This window comes from Babylonia areolata, chromosome 10 (genome assembly GCF_041734735.1).
Source record: "Babylonia areolata isolate BAREFJ2019XMU chromosome 10, ASM4173473v1, whole genome shotgun sequence".
NCBI classification, from domain to species: domain Eukaryota; kingdom Metazoa; phylum Mollusca; class Gastropoda; order Neogastropoda; family Buccinidae; genus Babylonia; species Babylonia areolata.
The window spans coordinates 1,746,180-1,761,690 of NC_134885.1; the positions used below are offsets into that span (position 1 = coordinate 1,746,180).

Here is a 15,511-nt window from a genome sequence, read left to right on the forward strand (position 1 = left end):
CCAGCTAAAGATGGGTCAAAACCACCGACAGTTTCCACATCAGGAAATGTCACCATTCCTGGTTCGCACAACAATACAACACACTCCCACACTGTCTGCATGCTAGCTTTTTGTTTTGTAGGTATGGCAGAATGGTTAAGACGCTCAGCTGCCAATACAGAGAGTCCGTGAGGGTGTGGGTTCGAATCCCGCTCTCGCCCTTTCTCCTAAGTTTGACTGGAAAATCAAACTGAGCGTCTAGTCTTTCGGATGAGACGATAAACCGAGGTCCCGTGTGCAGCGCGCACTGAAAAAGAACCCATGGCAACGAGAGTGTTGTCCTCTGGCGAAATTACGTAAAATGAAATCCACTTTCATAGGTACACAAATATGTAAGCATGCACTCAAGGCCTGACTAAGCGCGTTGGGTTATGCTGCTGGTCAGGCATCTGCTCAACAGATGTGGTGTAGCGTGTATGGATTTGTCCGAACGCAGTGACGACGCAGTGACGCCTCCTTGAGAAAGTGAAACTGGTACTGTTGTCTTACAATGTCTACATCCCACAACAATCCATCTTCAAATCTTTAAGCAAATAATCATTTATCACAGCATGTAGCTTAACTATCCCTGAAAGAGTAATTTCTAACTGGTGGATTAAAAAAAAAATAAAAAGGTTTCTCTTGAAGATGGACGTCAACACCACAGACTAAGTACGGGTGTTAGAGATCTGACTGAAAAAGAACCACTAAGTTATAGTGTAACACTATGCTCATTTCCACAACTACAGTGCAAACTATGAAGCTAAAAAATGTCAGACAATTAAGATAAAATTATGCCTTTCAACCCCTCATAGAAAGGGTAGCCAAGTGTGGCCAAATAATGTGGGTATGTGACTGAAAAACATCCATCACATCCCTTTATAACAGAAAACATCAGTAACATTGACAAGAGATTGCACAGCTTTGATTAGGTGGGTGACCAATCCAGTGAGAGAAATGGGCTTCAGTACCTACCTTCACACGGGAACGAGAGAAGAGATGATGTGGACATCCACTTCCACAGGCATCAGTTCAGCCCCCAAATGACACAGTCATCGTCAGGCCTGTAGCGACATCAGTACCAGAGCTGTGGACCAGTCGGGTCACATGTTTCCCGCACCACATCCCTCCTGCCACCTCGCACTGTTATGTACGCCAACACCCTCATGATGCACTGATCCATGCACTCTTGTGTGGTCGCACATGTCAACAGTGTCTTCTCACAGCGACCACATGTGTCAACGGTTCTCTTCTGACCGCTGTCACACACACAACACTTTCCGTCTCTTCCACTCTCCACCTGCCCCCCTAACCCCCACGACCTCCCAACATCCCCTCACTTCTCTCGCTTGTAGATTTTCTGAGCGAAGTTGACGAAGACAGCAGGAGGCAGAGCGCCAGAGGAGGAGTTGATGAGCGCCATCAGTTGCTGGAAGCTGGACTCCTCGTAGTCTGCAAACACCTGGGGCAGGTCCATGTCACGGTACAGTGTCTTCACTCTCTCCACCCTCCTCTCCTCGTGCTGTCCGTAGTTCTCCTGTCAATCACCATACATCATGTCATCAGATGCTACAACTGATACAGGAACACACTGGACTATCTTTCACACTTTTCAGTGAAACCACCACCACCACCTGCAGTCTTTCTCAGAATGTAAACTGATGACTTTTTCAGCTGCAACAGGTTCAGATCAGGGACATGCCCTACAATTCAATGACCGGTGATTACATTTGGAGACACTTGGATCACAACTGAAACAGGAAAAACTGGTGATCTTCTTCAGTAACAAAATTAACATTTGCCACATACACAAAATTTCAACAAAGCATTTTCTCTTCAGTCTGTTCAATTTGCCACGAGTCGATCAAACACTGGCTTTGTGCTGGCTGAAACTTTTGGAAACATCTAAAACCACTCTTCAACCTGTAACCTGATCACCAAAATGTGACAAAAGCTGGAAATCCACCTGGTGCAGTGGGCCATCATACCTGTAGCACCTGCCGCTGTTCAACCTGTAACCTGATCACCAAAATGTGACAAAAGCTGGAAATCCACCTGGTGCAGTGGGCCATCATACCTGTAGCACCTGCCGCTGTTCAGGGGATGCTCTTTGCAGTGCTTGAACCACCAGCCAGCCACACTTGTTGTCCTGAATGTCCGTGCCAATCTTGCCGATCACTTCCGGCTTTCCAAAACAGTCCAGGTAATCGTCCTGTGGAAGAGGACATGTCGTCAGATACACCACACACATCATACAGTGTGTCATGTGAATTCTACATTCTGTCAGATACACCACACACATCATACAGTGTGTCATGCATCTTCTGTTGGAGAACGTCAGATACACCACACACAACATACAGTGTGCCATGCATGTTCTGTTGGAGAACGTCAGATACACCACACGCATCATACAGTGTGCCATGCATGTTCTGTTGGAGAACGTCAGATACACCACACGCATCATACAGTGTGCCATGCATGTTCTGTTGGAGAACGTCGGATACACCACACACATCATACAGTGTGTCATGCATCTTCTGTTGGAGAACGTCAGATACACCACACACAACATACAGTGTCATGTGAATTCTATGTTCTGTCAGATACACCACACACATCATACAGTGTGTTCTGTCAGATAAACCACACACATCATACACTGTGTCATGTGAATTCTATGTTCTGTCAGATAAACCACACACATCATACAGTGTCATGTGAATTCTATGTTCTGTCAGATACACCACACACATCATACAGTGTCATGTGAATTTTACATTCTGTCAGAGTACAACGTCAGATACACCACACACATCATACAGTGTGTCATGTGTGTTCTGTCAGAGAACGACGTCAGATACACCACACATCATACAGTGTGCCATGTGAATTCTATGTTCTGTCAGAGTACATCAGATACACCACACACATCATACAGTGTGCCATGTGCATTCTGTCAGAGTACAACATACAGTGTGTCATGTGCATTCTGTCAGAGTACAACATCATACAGTGTGTCATGTGTGTTCTGTCAGAGTACAACATACAGTGTGTCATGTGTGTTCTGTCAGAGTACATCATACAGTGTGTCATGTGTGTTCTGTCAGAGTACAACATACAGTGTGTCATGTGTGTTCTGTCAGAGTACAACATCAGATACAAGATACAATGGGTCATTTGTATTTTTTTCAGAGTACATCTAATTCAAGTTAAACAAGATGCATTCGATCAGACTGCAACATCAGATACAAGATATAGTGTGTCATTTACATTCTATCAGACTGCAACATCAGATACAAGATATACAACATTTGCCATTTGCGTTCCATCAGAATATAACATCAGATATATACAAGAGAGAGTCTTCCATCTGCAATCTACCAGGTAAACATATCTTGACTATCTACAGTCACACTGACCAGCATTGCATGGTGTGGTTTATTTACATAAAAAAAATAATAATTTTTTTAAAATGGGGGCAGAGGAGAAAGAAATAAAATGAAAAAGAAAAGCAGATAATGATAAAGCAATGTTACACAACCTGATATCAGTGAACACTAGACTATCTAAACACCAGCAAGGAAAAGGAAAAGCTTCTTCCTACATTCCTGCTACCCCAATCTTCAGTATAACCGTCAGCGCAGAATGATGATGTAAACTGATACACACACACAAAGTGGGGGTGTGCACCAACACACACAAGTCCCTTGTCACCAGTCACACCCACACTCCCACACTCCCACACACCGAAACAGCTTGAACTGGGCAGCACTGACCTGCACCTGGAAGAAGTGGCCCATCTGAAGCAGAATGGTTTTAGCACTGCTGTGGGAAGCCTCATCGCTGATGCCAGCCTGAAAACAGGATAAAACATTGCTGACACTGGAGAAAATCTGATGAAAAACAAATTATCGTTTTCTAATTTATAAGTAAAATAAAAATTCAGTCTCTCACTATGTATCTATAATCACCATGTACATACCACAGTCACTCGCACTCACCATGTACAAGACCACAGTCACTCACACTCACCATGTACATGGCCAGACACACACTCACCATGTACATGGCCAGATACTCACACTCAGTATGTACATGGCCAAAGTCACTCACACTCAGTATGTACATGGCCAAAGTCACTCACACTCACCATGTACATACCAGTCACTCACACTCACCATATGTACATGGCCAGTCACTCACACTCACCATGTACATACCACAGTCACTCACACTCACCATGTACATGGCCACAGTCACTCACACTCACCATGTACATGGCCACAGTCACTCACACTCACCATGTACATACCAGTCACTCACACTCACCATGTACATGGCCACAGTCACTCACACTCACCATGTACATGGCCAGTCACTCACACTCACCATGTACATGGCCACAGTCACTCACACTCACCATGTACATGGCCAGTCACTCACACTCACCATGTACATACCAGTCACTCACACTCACCATGTACATACCAGTCACTCACACTCACCATGTACATGGCCACAGTCACTCACACTCACCATGTACATATCACAGTCACTCATACTCACCATGTACATGGCCACAGTCACTCACACTCACCATGTACATGGCCACAGTCACTCACACTCACCATGTACATGGCCAGTCACTCACACTCACCATGTACATGGCCACAGTCACTCACACTCACCATGTACATGGCCAGTCACTCACACTCACCATGTACATACCAGTCACTCACACTCACCATGTACATACCAGTCACTCACACTCACCATGTACATACCAGTCACTCACACTCACCATGTACATGGCACAGTCACTCATACTCACCATGTACATGGCCACAGTCACTCACACTCACCATGTACATGGCCACAGTCACTCACACTCACCATGTACATGGCCACAGTCACTCACACTCACCATGTACATGGCCACAGTCACTCACACTCACCATGTACATACCACAGTCACTCACACTCACCATGTACATACCACAGTCACTCACACTCACCATGTACATGGCCACAGTCACTCACACTCACCATGTACATACCAGTCACTCACACTCACCATGTACATGGCCACAGTCACTCACACTCACCATGTACATATCACAGTCACTCATACTCACCATGTACATACCAGTCACTCACACTCACCATGTACATGGCCACAGTCACTCACACTCACCATGTACATGGCCACAGTCACTCACACTCACCATGTACATACCACAGTCACTCACACTCACCATGCACATGGCCACAGTCACTCACACTCACCATGTACATGGCCACAGTCACTCACACTCACCATGTACATGGCCACAGTCACTCACACTCACCATGTACATACCACAGTCACTCACACTCACCATGTACATGGCCACAGTCACTCACACTCACCATGTACATGGCCACAGTCACTCACACTCACCATGTACATGGCCACAGACAGTCACACTCACCATGTACATGGCCAGTCACTCACACTCACCATGTACATGGCCACAGTCACTCACACTCACCATGTACATGGCCACAGTCACTCACACTCACCATGTACATACCACAGTCACTCACACTCACCATGTACATACCACAGTCACTCACACTCACCATGTACATGGCCACAGTCACTCACACTCACCATGTACATGGCCAAAGACACTCACACGCACCATGTACATACCACAGTCACTCACACTCACCATGTACATGGCCAAAGACACTCACACGCACCATGTACATACCACAGTCACTCACACTCACCATGTACATGGCCAAAGACACTCACACGCACCATGTACAAGGCCACAGTCACTCACACTCACCATGTACATGGCCAAAGACACTCACACGCACCATGTACATACCACAGTCACTCACACTCACCATGTACATGACCAAAGACACTCACACGCACCATGTACATACCACAGTCACTCACACTCACTATGTACATGGCCAAAGACACTCACACGCACCATGTACACACCACAGTCACTCACACTCACCATGTACATGGCCAAAGACACTCACACGCACCATGTACAAGGCCACAGTCAATCACACTCACCATGTACATACCACAGTCACTCACACTCACCATGTACATGGCTAAAGCCACAGGAAGGTAGAAGGAGTAGAAGGCTGTCTTCCACTTGACGATGGCAGCGTAGGTTTCCTCTGTGAACTTGGTGAAGTCCACTTTGCCCTCTGGGGGTGCTGTTGTCAGGTCCAGACATTGACCCACCACTGTCTGCATGATCGTCTGCAACACCACAACCACCGGTTTTTTTTTTTTAATTTTCATTTCATTTTATTTTTCAGCGGCATCACTCCCACACTGCTCATTCCGAGTCCCCCATACACAGCCACTCCTGGGTTCATCTGTCACAGTCCCAGCATCAGTAGTTTACAGAGAACCATCTATGTTAGGTCACCAGGAGGCCACACACCAAAGGAGACCCTGCACTGCTGCCGAGTCACTTCAGTTGGGTGTTCGGTGGTGCCTGTTCTGATTTGACATACTTTGGACACCACCCACATACTCTTCATTCACAGACACCTGATAAATCTGCAGGTAAAATCTGTACTCTGGTGTTCACAATTTTCTCTTACACACACACTCTCAAATCATCCCAATGACGCAGTGCCACCCCCTCGCCCCCTGGTCCCCCATCCCCCCGATACCTACATCATGGAACAGCTCCACTAGATGCAGGTAGTAGGGCTGGTCCCCAAAGTGTTTGCGCAGGATCTGGAAGACCGCCGACTCCAGGAAGAAACTGTCGTTGATGGCTGTCAACCCCACACCGTCCTGCAACACACAGTGCACAGGTTTGGTGGTCACAGTCACACACGGGTGTTCAGTGCTGGCACTTTAGTTGGCCCAGCGTAAGTTCGTGAACCCAGGAAGTAGGGCATGGATATAAATAAACGCGGCTGACAAACAGGCCGCGCCAGTGGCACTTGCTGTACGCTTGTTCGGCGGTAAATCTGCTTTGTTTCTTTCGCGCATCATCTCCTCGGATGGATCAGAAATAACGACAAAAGAAGTGGTTTTCTAAAAAGAACACAAAATAAGCTTTCCATTGACTCCAAACACAATATGTTTTCTTACATAGCGGTTGTTGCGGCAACGGCTGAAACATAAATGAAGAAAGAGAAGAGAAGGATAAGCAGAAACATGATCGCAAAAATCGTTGTTTAAATCCCTCTCTAAGAAAACAGGCGTTTATCACAATAACATCATCAATTCACACAGAACATTTAGCATGTCTGCATGCAGATCAGCTTACCTTTAAACGTTTAAATGAACACACTGTAGCATGGTGAGAGTGAGCAGCAGGGGGATGGAGAGCGGGGCGAGTGTCTGTCGGCTTATGGCACTGCCATGCCCTTCATTCCACGAGAAAGACGAAGATTTTTAAGAGAAAAAAAAAATAAATGAAACGATGATGTTGATAAAATAATGAAAGTGTGTAAATCAAATCAAACTGCACTCCAGTAATACAACCAGGAATAGCAATAATTCAACTTTCTGTAATCGCTGCAGGAAATGTGTGGATGCTGTGAAAAGGTGGGAAAAGTGGGGCGGGGGCCGCGGGGCCGAGTGAAACAAAGAAGGCAGTGTCCCAGTTTGGCGCGCGGGGCCAGAAATACCGCGGCAAATGCACCGGTCAGCGCAGAGTGCGGTGGGAAAGTCTGGCATTAAAAAATTTTTGACCCAAGATGCTAGACGCTGCTCGGCCAACTAAAGAGCCAGATTTTGTGCTCGGCTGAGCAGCCGTGCACAGGTTTGGTAGCCACAGGTTTAGTGGTCACAGTCACAGGTTTGGTGGTCACAGGTTTGGTGGTCACAGGCACATGGCCACGCTGTGTTGGAATCACAATCTACACGGTGCTTTGTGGAAGCTGTAACAACCAAAATGGATGTTGGGGATTCAAAATCCTACTGTGGAGGGGGAGGGTGTCCAGCCTTTTCCCAAGGCACTGTAATAGTTGTATAATATTATAACTAACAGCATAATAATGTTATAACTCTTTAGCACAACAGATTCCTCAGTGTGAAATCCAGGCTGCTCTCCCCAGGGAGAGTCCATCACTCCAGTGCAGCCCCACTACATGTTTTCCTGTCTGCATCTGTTCTCCAATCAAAGTGGATTTTTCAACAGCATTTTGCCACGGGCAACCCTTTTGTTGCACATGCAGCATACAACACCTTGGTTTATCGTCTCATCTGAATGACTAGCATCCAGACCACCACTAAAGGTCTTGTGGAGGAGGAGAAAATACTGGCGAGTGTGAAGTTGGAACCAGTGTGCTCTGATTGTCCTGATTCCTAGGCAGACATTACCAATCGGCCACCACACTCCGTTAGGGATGCACTGTGTTCACCACCAAACAGCGACAACCCAAAGTATTGAACAACGTGTCAGGCTTCCTCCACAGAACATCTTCCAGCTGACACCCACCCCCTCTACAGATGGTGACCAAGCACAGCCTTTCAGCATAATCCATCTTTGTCTTGTACTGGCCAAGCCCTAGTATAGTGCTTTGATATTTCACTGTTGCCAAGGGAAACAGGTGATTTAGGGAGGGAGGCGTGAAACTATCAGCAATTCAACATATTGCCATAGCGGTTTGGAACATCTTTTCAGTTACATTTAACTTTCCATACTTTAAAATACTTGTCAATATTTTTTCCGAACTTTAAAACACTCAGACACTTTCACTGTGGTCGTATAAAACTACGTAACTGTACACAGGTATGACTGGACTGCCCATGCACACAGGCCTACAGAGACAGGTCTGGGTGCTAGTCCTTCAGAACAGATATGATACTGGAGAGCCACATGCTGCTTCCAAGTTGTGTTCCACAAAAAAGTTAATCACACAACACACAGGGTAAGAGAGAGAAACTCAAAAGAGAGACAGAGAGAGAGACAGAGAGAGAGGGGGGAGAAAGAGGGGTGGAGAGATGTAAGGGAGAGGTGGGGGTACTGTTCCATCATGCAAAAACACCCCTTTCCCTTCCGTCAGACAGCAATGCAAACCATATTTACAAGAGAAATTCCACCGTCAACGCACACTGCGAATAGTAAACAGTGGTAACTCTCTCCATTACACAAGGTACACAACTTCAAGTCAGTGCTGCTTACACTACCGATTCAGCTAGCACACAGGTAAATAAAAGGTACATTGGAACAAACCCAGACACTTCCTCAAAAAAGGAAGCGCTGGGCCTGTCCTAACACCGATCATTTGACATGTGCACACAGCAGCGAAGACAGAAGAAATGTGCAAGCACAAATAAGCTTTTATTCAAGACTGGCATAGCCTCTTTAATCCTGCACACTGCGAAGTTAACAATATTATGAAATAATGCAAACAAGTGCACTGCAACCCACAGTTCACACTGAAAGTTTCGAGAAGCAAAGTAACAAGAACACCGTGAACACATCTTCCTTATCAGTACTTCATCCACAATACAGTAACACTATATTAATCCCTCATGCGGCAAATTTTGGTCTCTATTCATATATACATACATCAATATAAGCGTATGAATAAACATCAACATAATTTCTCTTCTTTTTTTTTAATAAAGATATGTTCACCCCCCCAACCCCCCCCCCCCCCAAAAAAAAAATTCCAATTTTGAATATAAGAATAGTTTATATCAAATCTATTAAAGAATAGTTTATATCAAATTCATTATGCATATCAAGTACAAGAGAGGAAAAGAAAAAACAGACCTACCACTTTGTACCATATCAAGTACAAGAGAGGAAAAGAAAAACAGACCTACCACTTTGTACCATATCAAGTACAAGAGAGGAAAAGAAGAAAAAGCCCTACCACTTTGTACCATATCAAGTACAAGAGAGGAAAAGAAAAAACAGACTTACCACTTTGTACCATATCAAGTACAAGAGAGGAAAAGAAAAAAAAAAGACCTACCACTTTGTACCATATCAAGTACAAGAGAGGAAAAGAAAAAAAAAGACCTACCACTTTGTACCATATCAAGTACAAGAGAGGAAAAGAAAAAACAGACTTACCACTTTGTACCATATCAAGTACAAGAGAGGAAAAGAAAAAAAAGACCTACCACTTTGTACCATATCAAGCACAAGAGAGGAAAAGAAAAAACAGACTTACCACTTTGTACCATATCAAGTACAAGAGAGGAAAAGAAAAAAAAGACCTACCACTTTGTACCATATCAAGTACAAGAGAGGAAAAGAAAAAAAAAGACCTACCACTTTGTACCAACAGTCTTTCCCTCTGCGCGTGATGGACGCATCCATAATGTCGTCAGCCACCAAGAAAAAGGCCTGCAGCTGGAAAGAGAAATAAAACAAACATAAATTAAAAAACAATACTGGCTCAGTAGCAGTGCAGGGTCTCCTCTGGTGTGTGGCTTCATGGCAACAACACTGATATTTCCCTGTGGACTGCTGGTGCTGAAACTGGCAGACAAACCCAGGTGTGGCTGTGAAACAGGGACTCCGGAGTGAGCAGTGTGGGAGTAATGGCACTGAAATGGCACAATGATGGGTTAGCGCCCCCCCCCCCCCTCCACACACCTTCTAAATAATGAAATATAATAGACAGGGACCACGTATTTGAGTCCTTTTCTACAGCACTGCACTTTTGGAAGAAGTGCTCAATCTTCCTGGCCTGGACAACACAGCAGGTGTGGTTACATCTCTGACAGGCTGACAGGCTGAGTGGTTGAATGGTTAGAGCACTGAATCCTCAACAGAGTTGGAGTTCAATTCCCTGTTTTGGTTAAGTGAACAATTAGAGAGAAAAAGCTTTGAAAATAATGTTGAACTTGCACTTCATACTTTCTTCACAAACACTGAAGCTTTTTACTGTTAGGTGCAGTGGCCAAATGGTGAGACATCTGCATTTTCCCCGGAGTTCAATCCCTAGTTTCAGTGCACTTGGTGAAGGGTGGAGATTTTTTAAATCTCCCAGCTCAACACAGGGGCAGACTTGCTACTACAGCTAGTGCCTAAACCCCCTTCATGTGTATACACATGCAGAAAATCAATTACACACGTTAAAGATCCTGTAATCCATGTCAGCGTTCAGTGGTTTATGGAAACAAGAACATACCCAGAATGCACATCCCTGAAAACAGAGTATGGATGCCTACATGGCAGGGTAAAATGGTCATAATACATTGAAAAAAAACCCCACTCCAATATGTATATGAGTGAACCTGGGAGTCACATCCCACAAACACAGAAGAACTTATCACTTACCCATTCTACACACCATCCAAGAATTCGAGCACGCCTGAGGTCATCATTCGTGAAGTCTTTCTTCAGCTCTCGAATGGAGGTCACCACTGATATTCCTCGATTCTTCTTCCCAAAAGGAACATTGTATTCCGCAACCTGCAGAAAACAAAAAAATGAATGTAGAAGAGACCAACACCTTTAGTACATAAAGACAGAGCAATGATAATTCTGTAGGAAATTATTATCCCTAATGTCATAGATGAAACTCTTTATTAGACATGTAATGACTTGGAGAGACCTAGCTATACACTTGACTGATATCTATCCACTTACATGAGAGGATTACCTAGCTATACACTTGACATATCTATCACTTACATGAGAAAATTACCTAGCTATATACTTGACTGATATCTATCCACTTACATGAGAAAATTACCTAGCTATACACTTGACATATCTATCACTTACATGAGAAAATTACCTAGCTATATACTTGACTGATATCTATCCACTTACATGAGAAAATTACCTAGCTATACACTTGACATATCTATCACTTACATGAGAAAATTACCTTGCTATACACTTCACATATCTATCCACTTGCATGAGAAAATTACCTAGCTATATACTTGACTGATATCTATCCACTTACATGAGAAAATTACCTAGCTATACACTTGACTGATATCTATCCACTTACATGAGAAAATTACCTAGCTATACACTTGACTGATATCTATCCACTTACATGAGAAAATTACCTAGCTATACACTTGACTGATATCTATCCACTTACATGAGAAAATTACCTAGCTATACACTTGACTGATATCTATCCACTTACATGAGAAAATGTTAGTCAGGTGAGGCATTTCTTCACAAAACATATACACACAGGTGCATTTTTTTTAATACATGTATCTGTACATCATGTGTGTATGTGTGTGAACAGAATTTAACAGAACAATTCTATCACAATCATGGAATGATAGAGTTCACAAGACACAAGGCACAAACACGCAAAAGTAAATAATAATCATTAGTTATCATTGTGTGTTGGTACATGTGTGTGTGTGTGTGTGTGTGTGTGTGTGTGTGTGTGTGTGTGTGTGTGTGTGTGTGTGTGTGTAGCAAACATATGTGGGTGTGGTGGTGTGCATGCATATAGGAATTTCAGTGTGTATAGATGTGTACACATCACTGCATGTCTGTATTCCAGATACCTTACAGCACTCCCCCCTTCTTCAGCGTTTAGATGTTCAACCAGTAAAGGCTGTGCTTGACTTATTCAACAATCTTACCATGACATTGCAACAACATTGCAACAAGTAAATGGGATGGGTAATGATTTTACACAACTTGATCAATGTTTTGGTTTCTGGTTTAAAAACCAGAGCAACAGCTTTCAATGTTGTCAGATTCTAAAAATACTCTTGAGCAACTGACTGATATTGATACTTCTATAGCACCAATCCTCAGTCAAAGACCAAGCTCTAAGCACTTTATAAATATAACTTATAAGTCACTAGCATAACAGGCTATCTACCTGGGTAGAATCGACTGAGAGTTGCCTTTATGTGCTGATTTGTTTCCTGTGCCATTTAGTCAGGCTTCAGTCACACACACAGACACACACACACACACACACACAGTCACACACACACACAGACAGACACACACACATAGACACAGACACACACACACACACACACACACACACACACAGACACAGACACACACACACACACACACACAGTCACACACACACACACACACACACACACACAGTCACACACACACACAGACACACATAGACACAGACACACACACACGCACACACACACACAGACACAGACACACACACACACACACACAATGTATATTGCTATTAGAGTGGATTTTACAACAGAACTTGTTGCCACGGGCTCCTTTACATGCATTATGTGTAAACTACCCACCCTTCTGAACCACTCCACAGCGGCCGTGGTGTCTGTTCCCTTCACAGCCGGGCAGTTCAGGATGTCGTCCACCAGCTCTTGAAAGACATCATCAAACTGCTGCAGCTCTGACTGGGACCCCTTCTTCTCCTTGTTGTCTCCCATGCTGTGCGTCTTTTTACTGCTGTTTGAAGGAACAGTACACATCAGTCTCAATGAACCAGAAGCGTTACACAGCATGACAGTCACGTCTGACTATGACCACCAGAACAGAGGGGGCAACTGCTATCCAGACTATCTGGGCTAGAACTGGACTACAGTGGAGTGTCTTGCCTAAGTTACATCCCCACTCTGCCAAGAGGGCTTTAGGGCAGTCAGTGTTGGGACGGTCCCCTGAGACCAGCTAGCCTCCAAGACTGCAGCACTAAGAGCCACAATGAAGCACACATTTTGACGCAGTTCCTTGCCTGGCTGAAGCTGGACATTTTCACACCAATGAGTGACTGACTGACAGTATGAATAAAAATTTAAATAAACAAATAAATAAATAAATAAATAAACAAATAAATAGAAAATACTTTACTGACAATTGTCATACTACAACTCTATATCTAACCAATTGTCATGGTATAATGGCAGCATCTGCCAGATGTTACTGTCACACACACACACACATTATATAAACAGACAGATAGCTAGATACAGATAGTGAGATAGACATAAATCTTCCTGACACCATCTTTCATTAGTCTGCCAGTCACACAGAGGTGTGGAGGGGAAGAAATGTGGACACTGCCTGTCTAAAATACCTCAGCCCTTATCAAGTGGGCTACAACAGCTGTTGAGGATTTTATATTTGGGTGTGGTAAACAAAAATGTCAGTGCTCTCTAATTTACAAATCAAACAATGAAACATTTCAACAGTGAAATCTTAACAAACGAAAAGATCCCCCCCACCACCACATCCACACAGTCATGATTAAGCACAAGTGAAAATACATCCTACATGAGCTGGATGATCAATACACTATCATTCTGCAGGCATGGTCCTGATCTATTCTTCCATAAATCCTGGTTCTCACTCTCTGACACACCTCAACACACACAATGATGCATTCTTGTTGACACATGGGAAAACTGTTTGGTCAAACAGTCTGATTCACGTCCACAATGCTGAGTACTCACACCAAAAATATACCTATGAATATGATGACAAAACTTCACCATGCATGGGGACAAAAATAGAACGGCTAAGAATAGACTGGGCCGACTCCTCCCTTGTAAATAAATATAGAGACCAGGAACACAAAATAGGCATGATTTGGAAGGAATTTTTCTAAAAAAAAAGGCATATCAGGTAATAACCAATTTTAGCACCTAAATGCATATCATATCAGTTATCGTTCCCAGGTTGTGAGGAGACAAACTCTACTCATCCAGTGATGTGAACACACACACACACTGCCTACTGCGACCATCCACAACCGACGCGTTTCTGTCTTTGTCAAAGACAAAATGAACAATAAGTGAAAATAATGCTCGCTTCTTCTACAATAACCATCAACTCATTCTACATAAAGTCCTTCTTTACCTTGAATTTACATAAAGAAGCCACAGCAAACTGCTTTCGTTCGAGAAGTGAGTGAACACAGCAGGCGTAGTTTCTCCTGAGCAGCAAAATGCGGCAATGTGACCTGTAAAATGCTGTCTGCAACTTCCGGTTGGACAAACCGAAACCCTTCTTTTATTGTGTCCTGGACACTCTGGACCCACCTTAAACCGTCCCACGGACACTTTTGACCACACTTGAGCAATTCTGTCCCCTTAAACAAGATTTTTTCCCCTACTATTCGTGTTTTGACAATTTCACACACACACACACACACACACACAAACACACCAGCATCACACACAGAGCTAGGTGCTGAGACAGGCTAGTGCGGAGACTGAGATAGCAGTGTTCAGTGAATGATTGACAAGATACTCTGTGTCTGGTGAAATTTCAATCGGCGTATGTGTCAGAAAAAAAATCCCCGTGATATCCCCCCTTCTTCTTCTTCTTCTTTTTCCTTTATACAACCAACATCATTATATTGATGGTTCTGCTGTAGTTTGGGGAGGTTGCTGAGGATTGCGCTGTTGTGAGGATCGGAAAAAAAATAAAAATAAAATTAAAATAATAATAATAATAAAATAATAATAATAATAATAATTTTTGCGACCTGGCCAGCCAGTGTACGTTCAGCGTGTACTGACATGATGCCAAGCCTCTGCATCAGC

At 43.8% G+C, this 15,511-nt stretch overlaps 1 protein-coding gene across 1 annotated transcript; it reads right to left on the bottom strand.

The window, feature by feature from the left end:
• Positions 1-1,320: 1,320 nt before the first annotated feature.
• LOC143286392 (farnesyl pyrophosphate synthase-like) lies at positions 1,321-14,971 on the bottom strand. Its single transcript, XM_076593936.1, has 9 exons — positions 14,823-14,971; positions 13,253-13,415; positions 11,310-11,444; positions 10,296-10,376; positions 6,725-6,847; positions 6,134-6,298; positions 3,798-3,875; positions 2,096-2,230; positions 1,321-1,555 (listed from the first exon to the last, which is right to left on the bottom strand). Exons 2-9 carry the CDS (start codon positions 13,394-13,396, stop codon positions 1,355-1,357), a joined length of 1,062 nt encoding a protein of 353 aa, XP_076450051.1. The 5' UTR covers positions 13,397-13,415; positions 14,823-14,971; the 3' UTR covers positions 1,321-1,354.
• Positions 14,972-15,511: the final 540 nt, after the last annotated feature.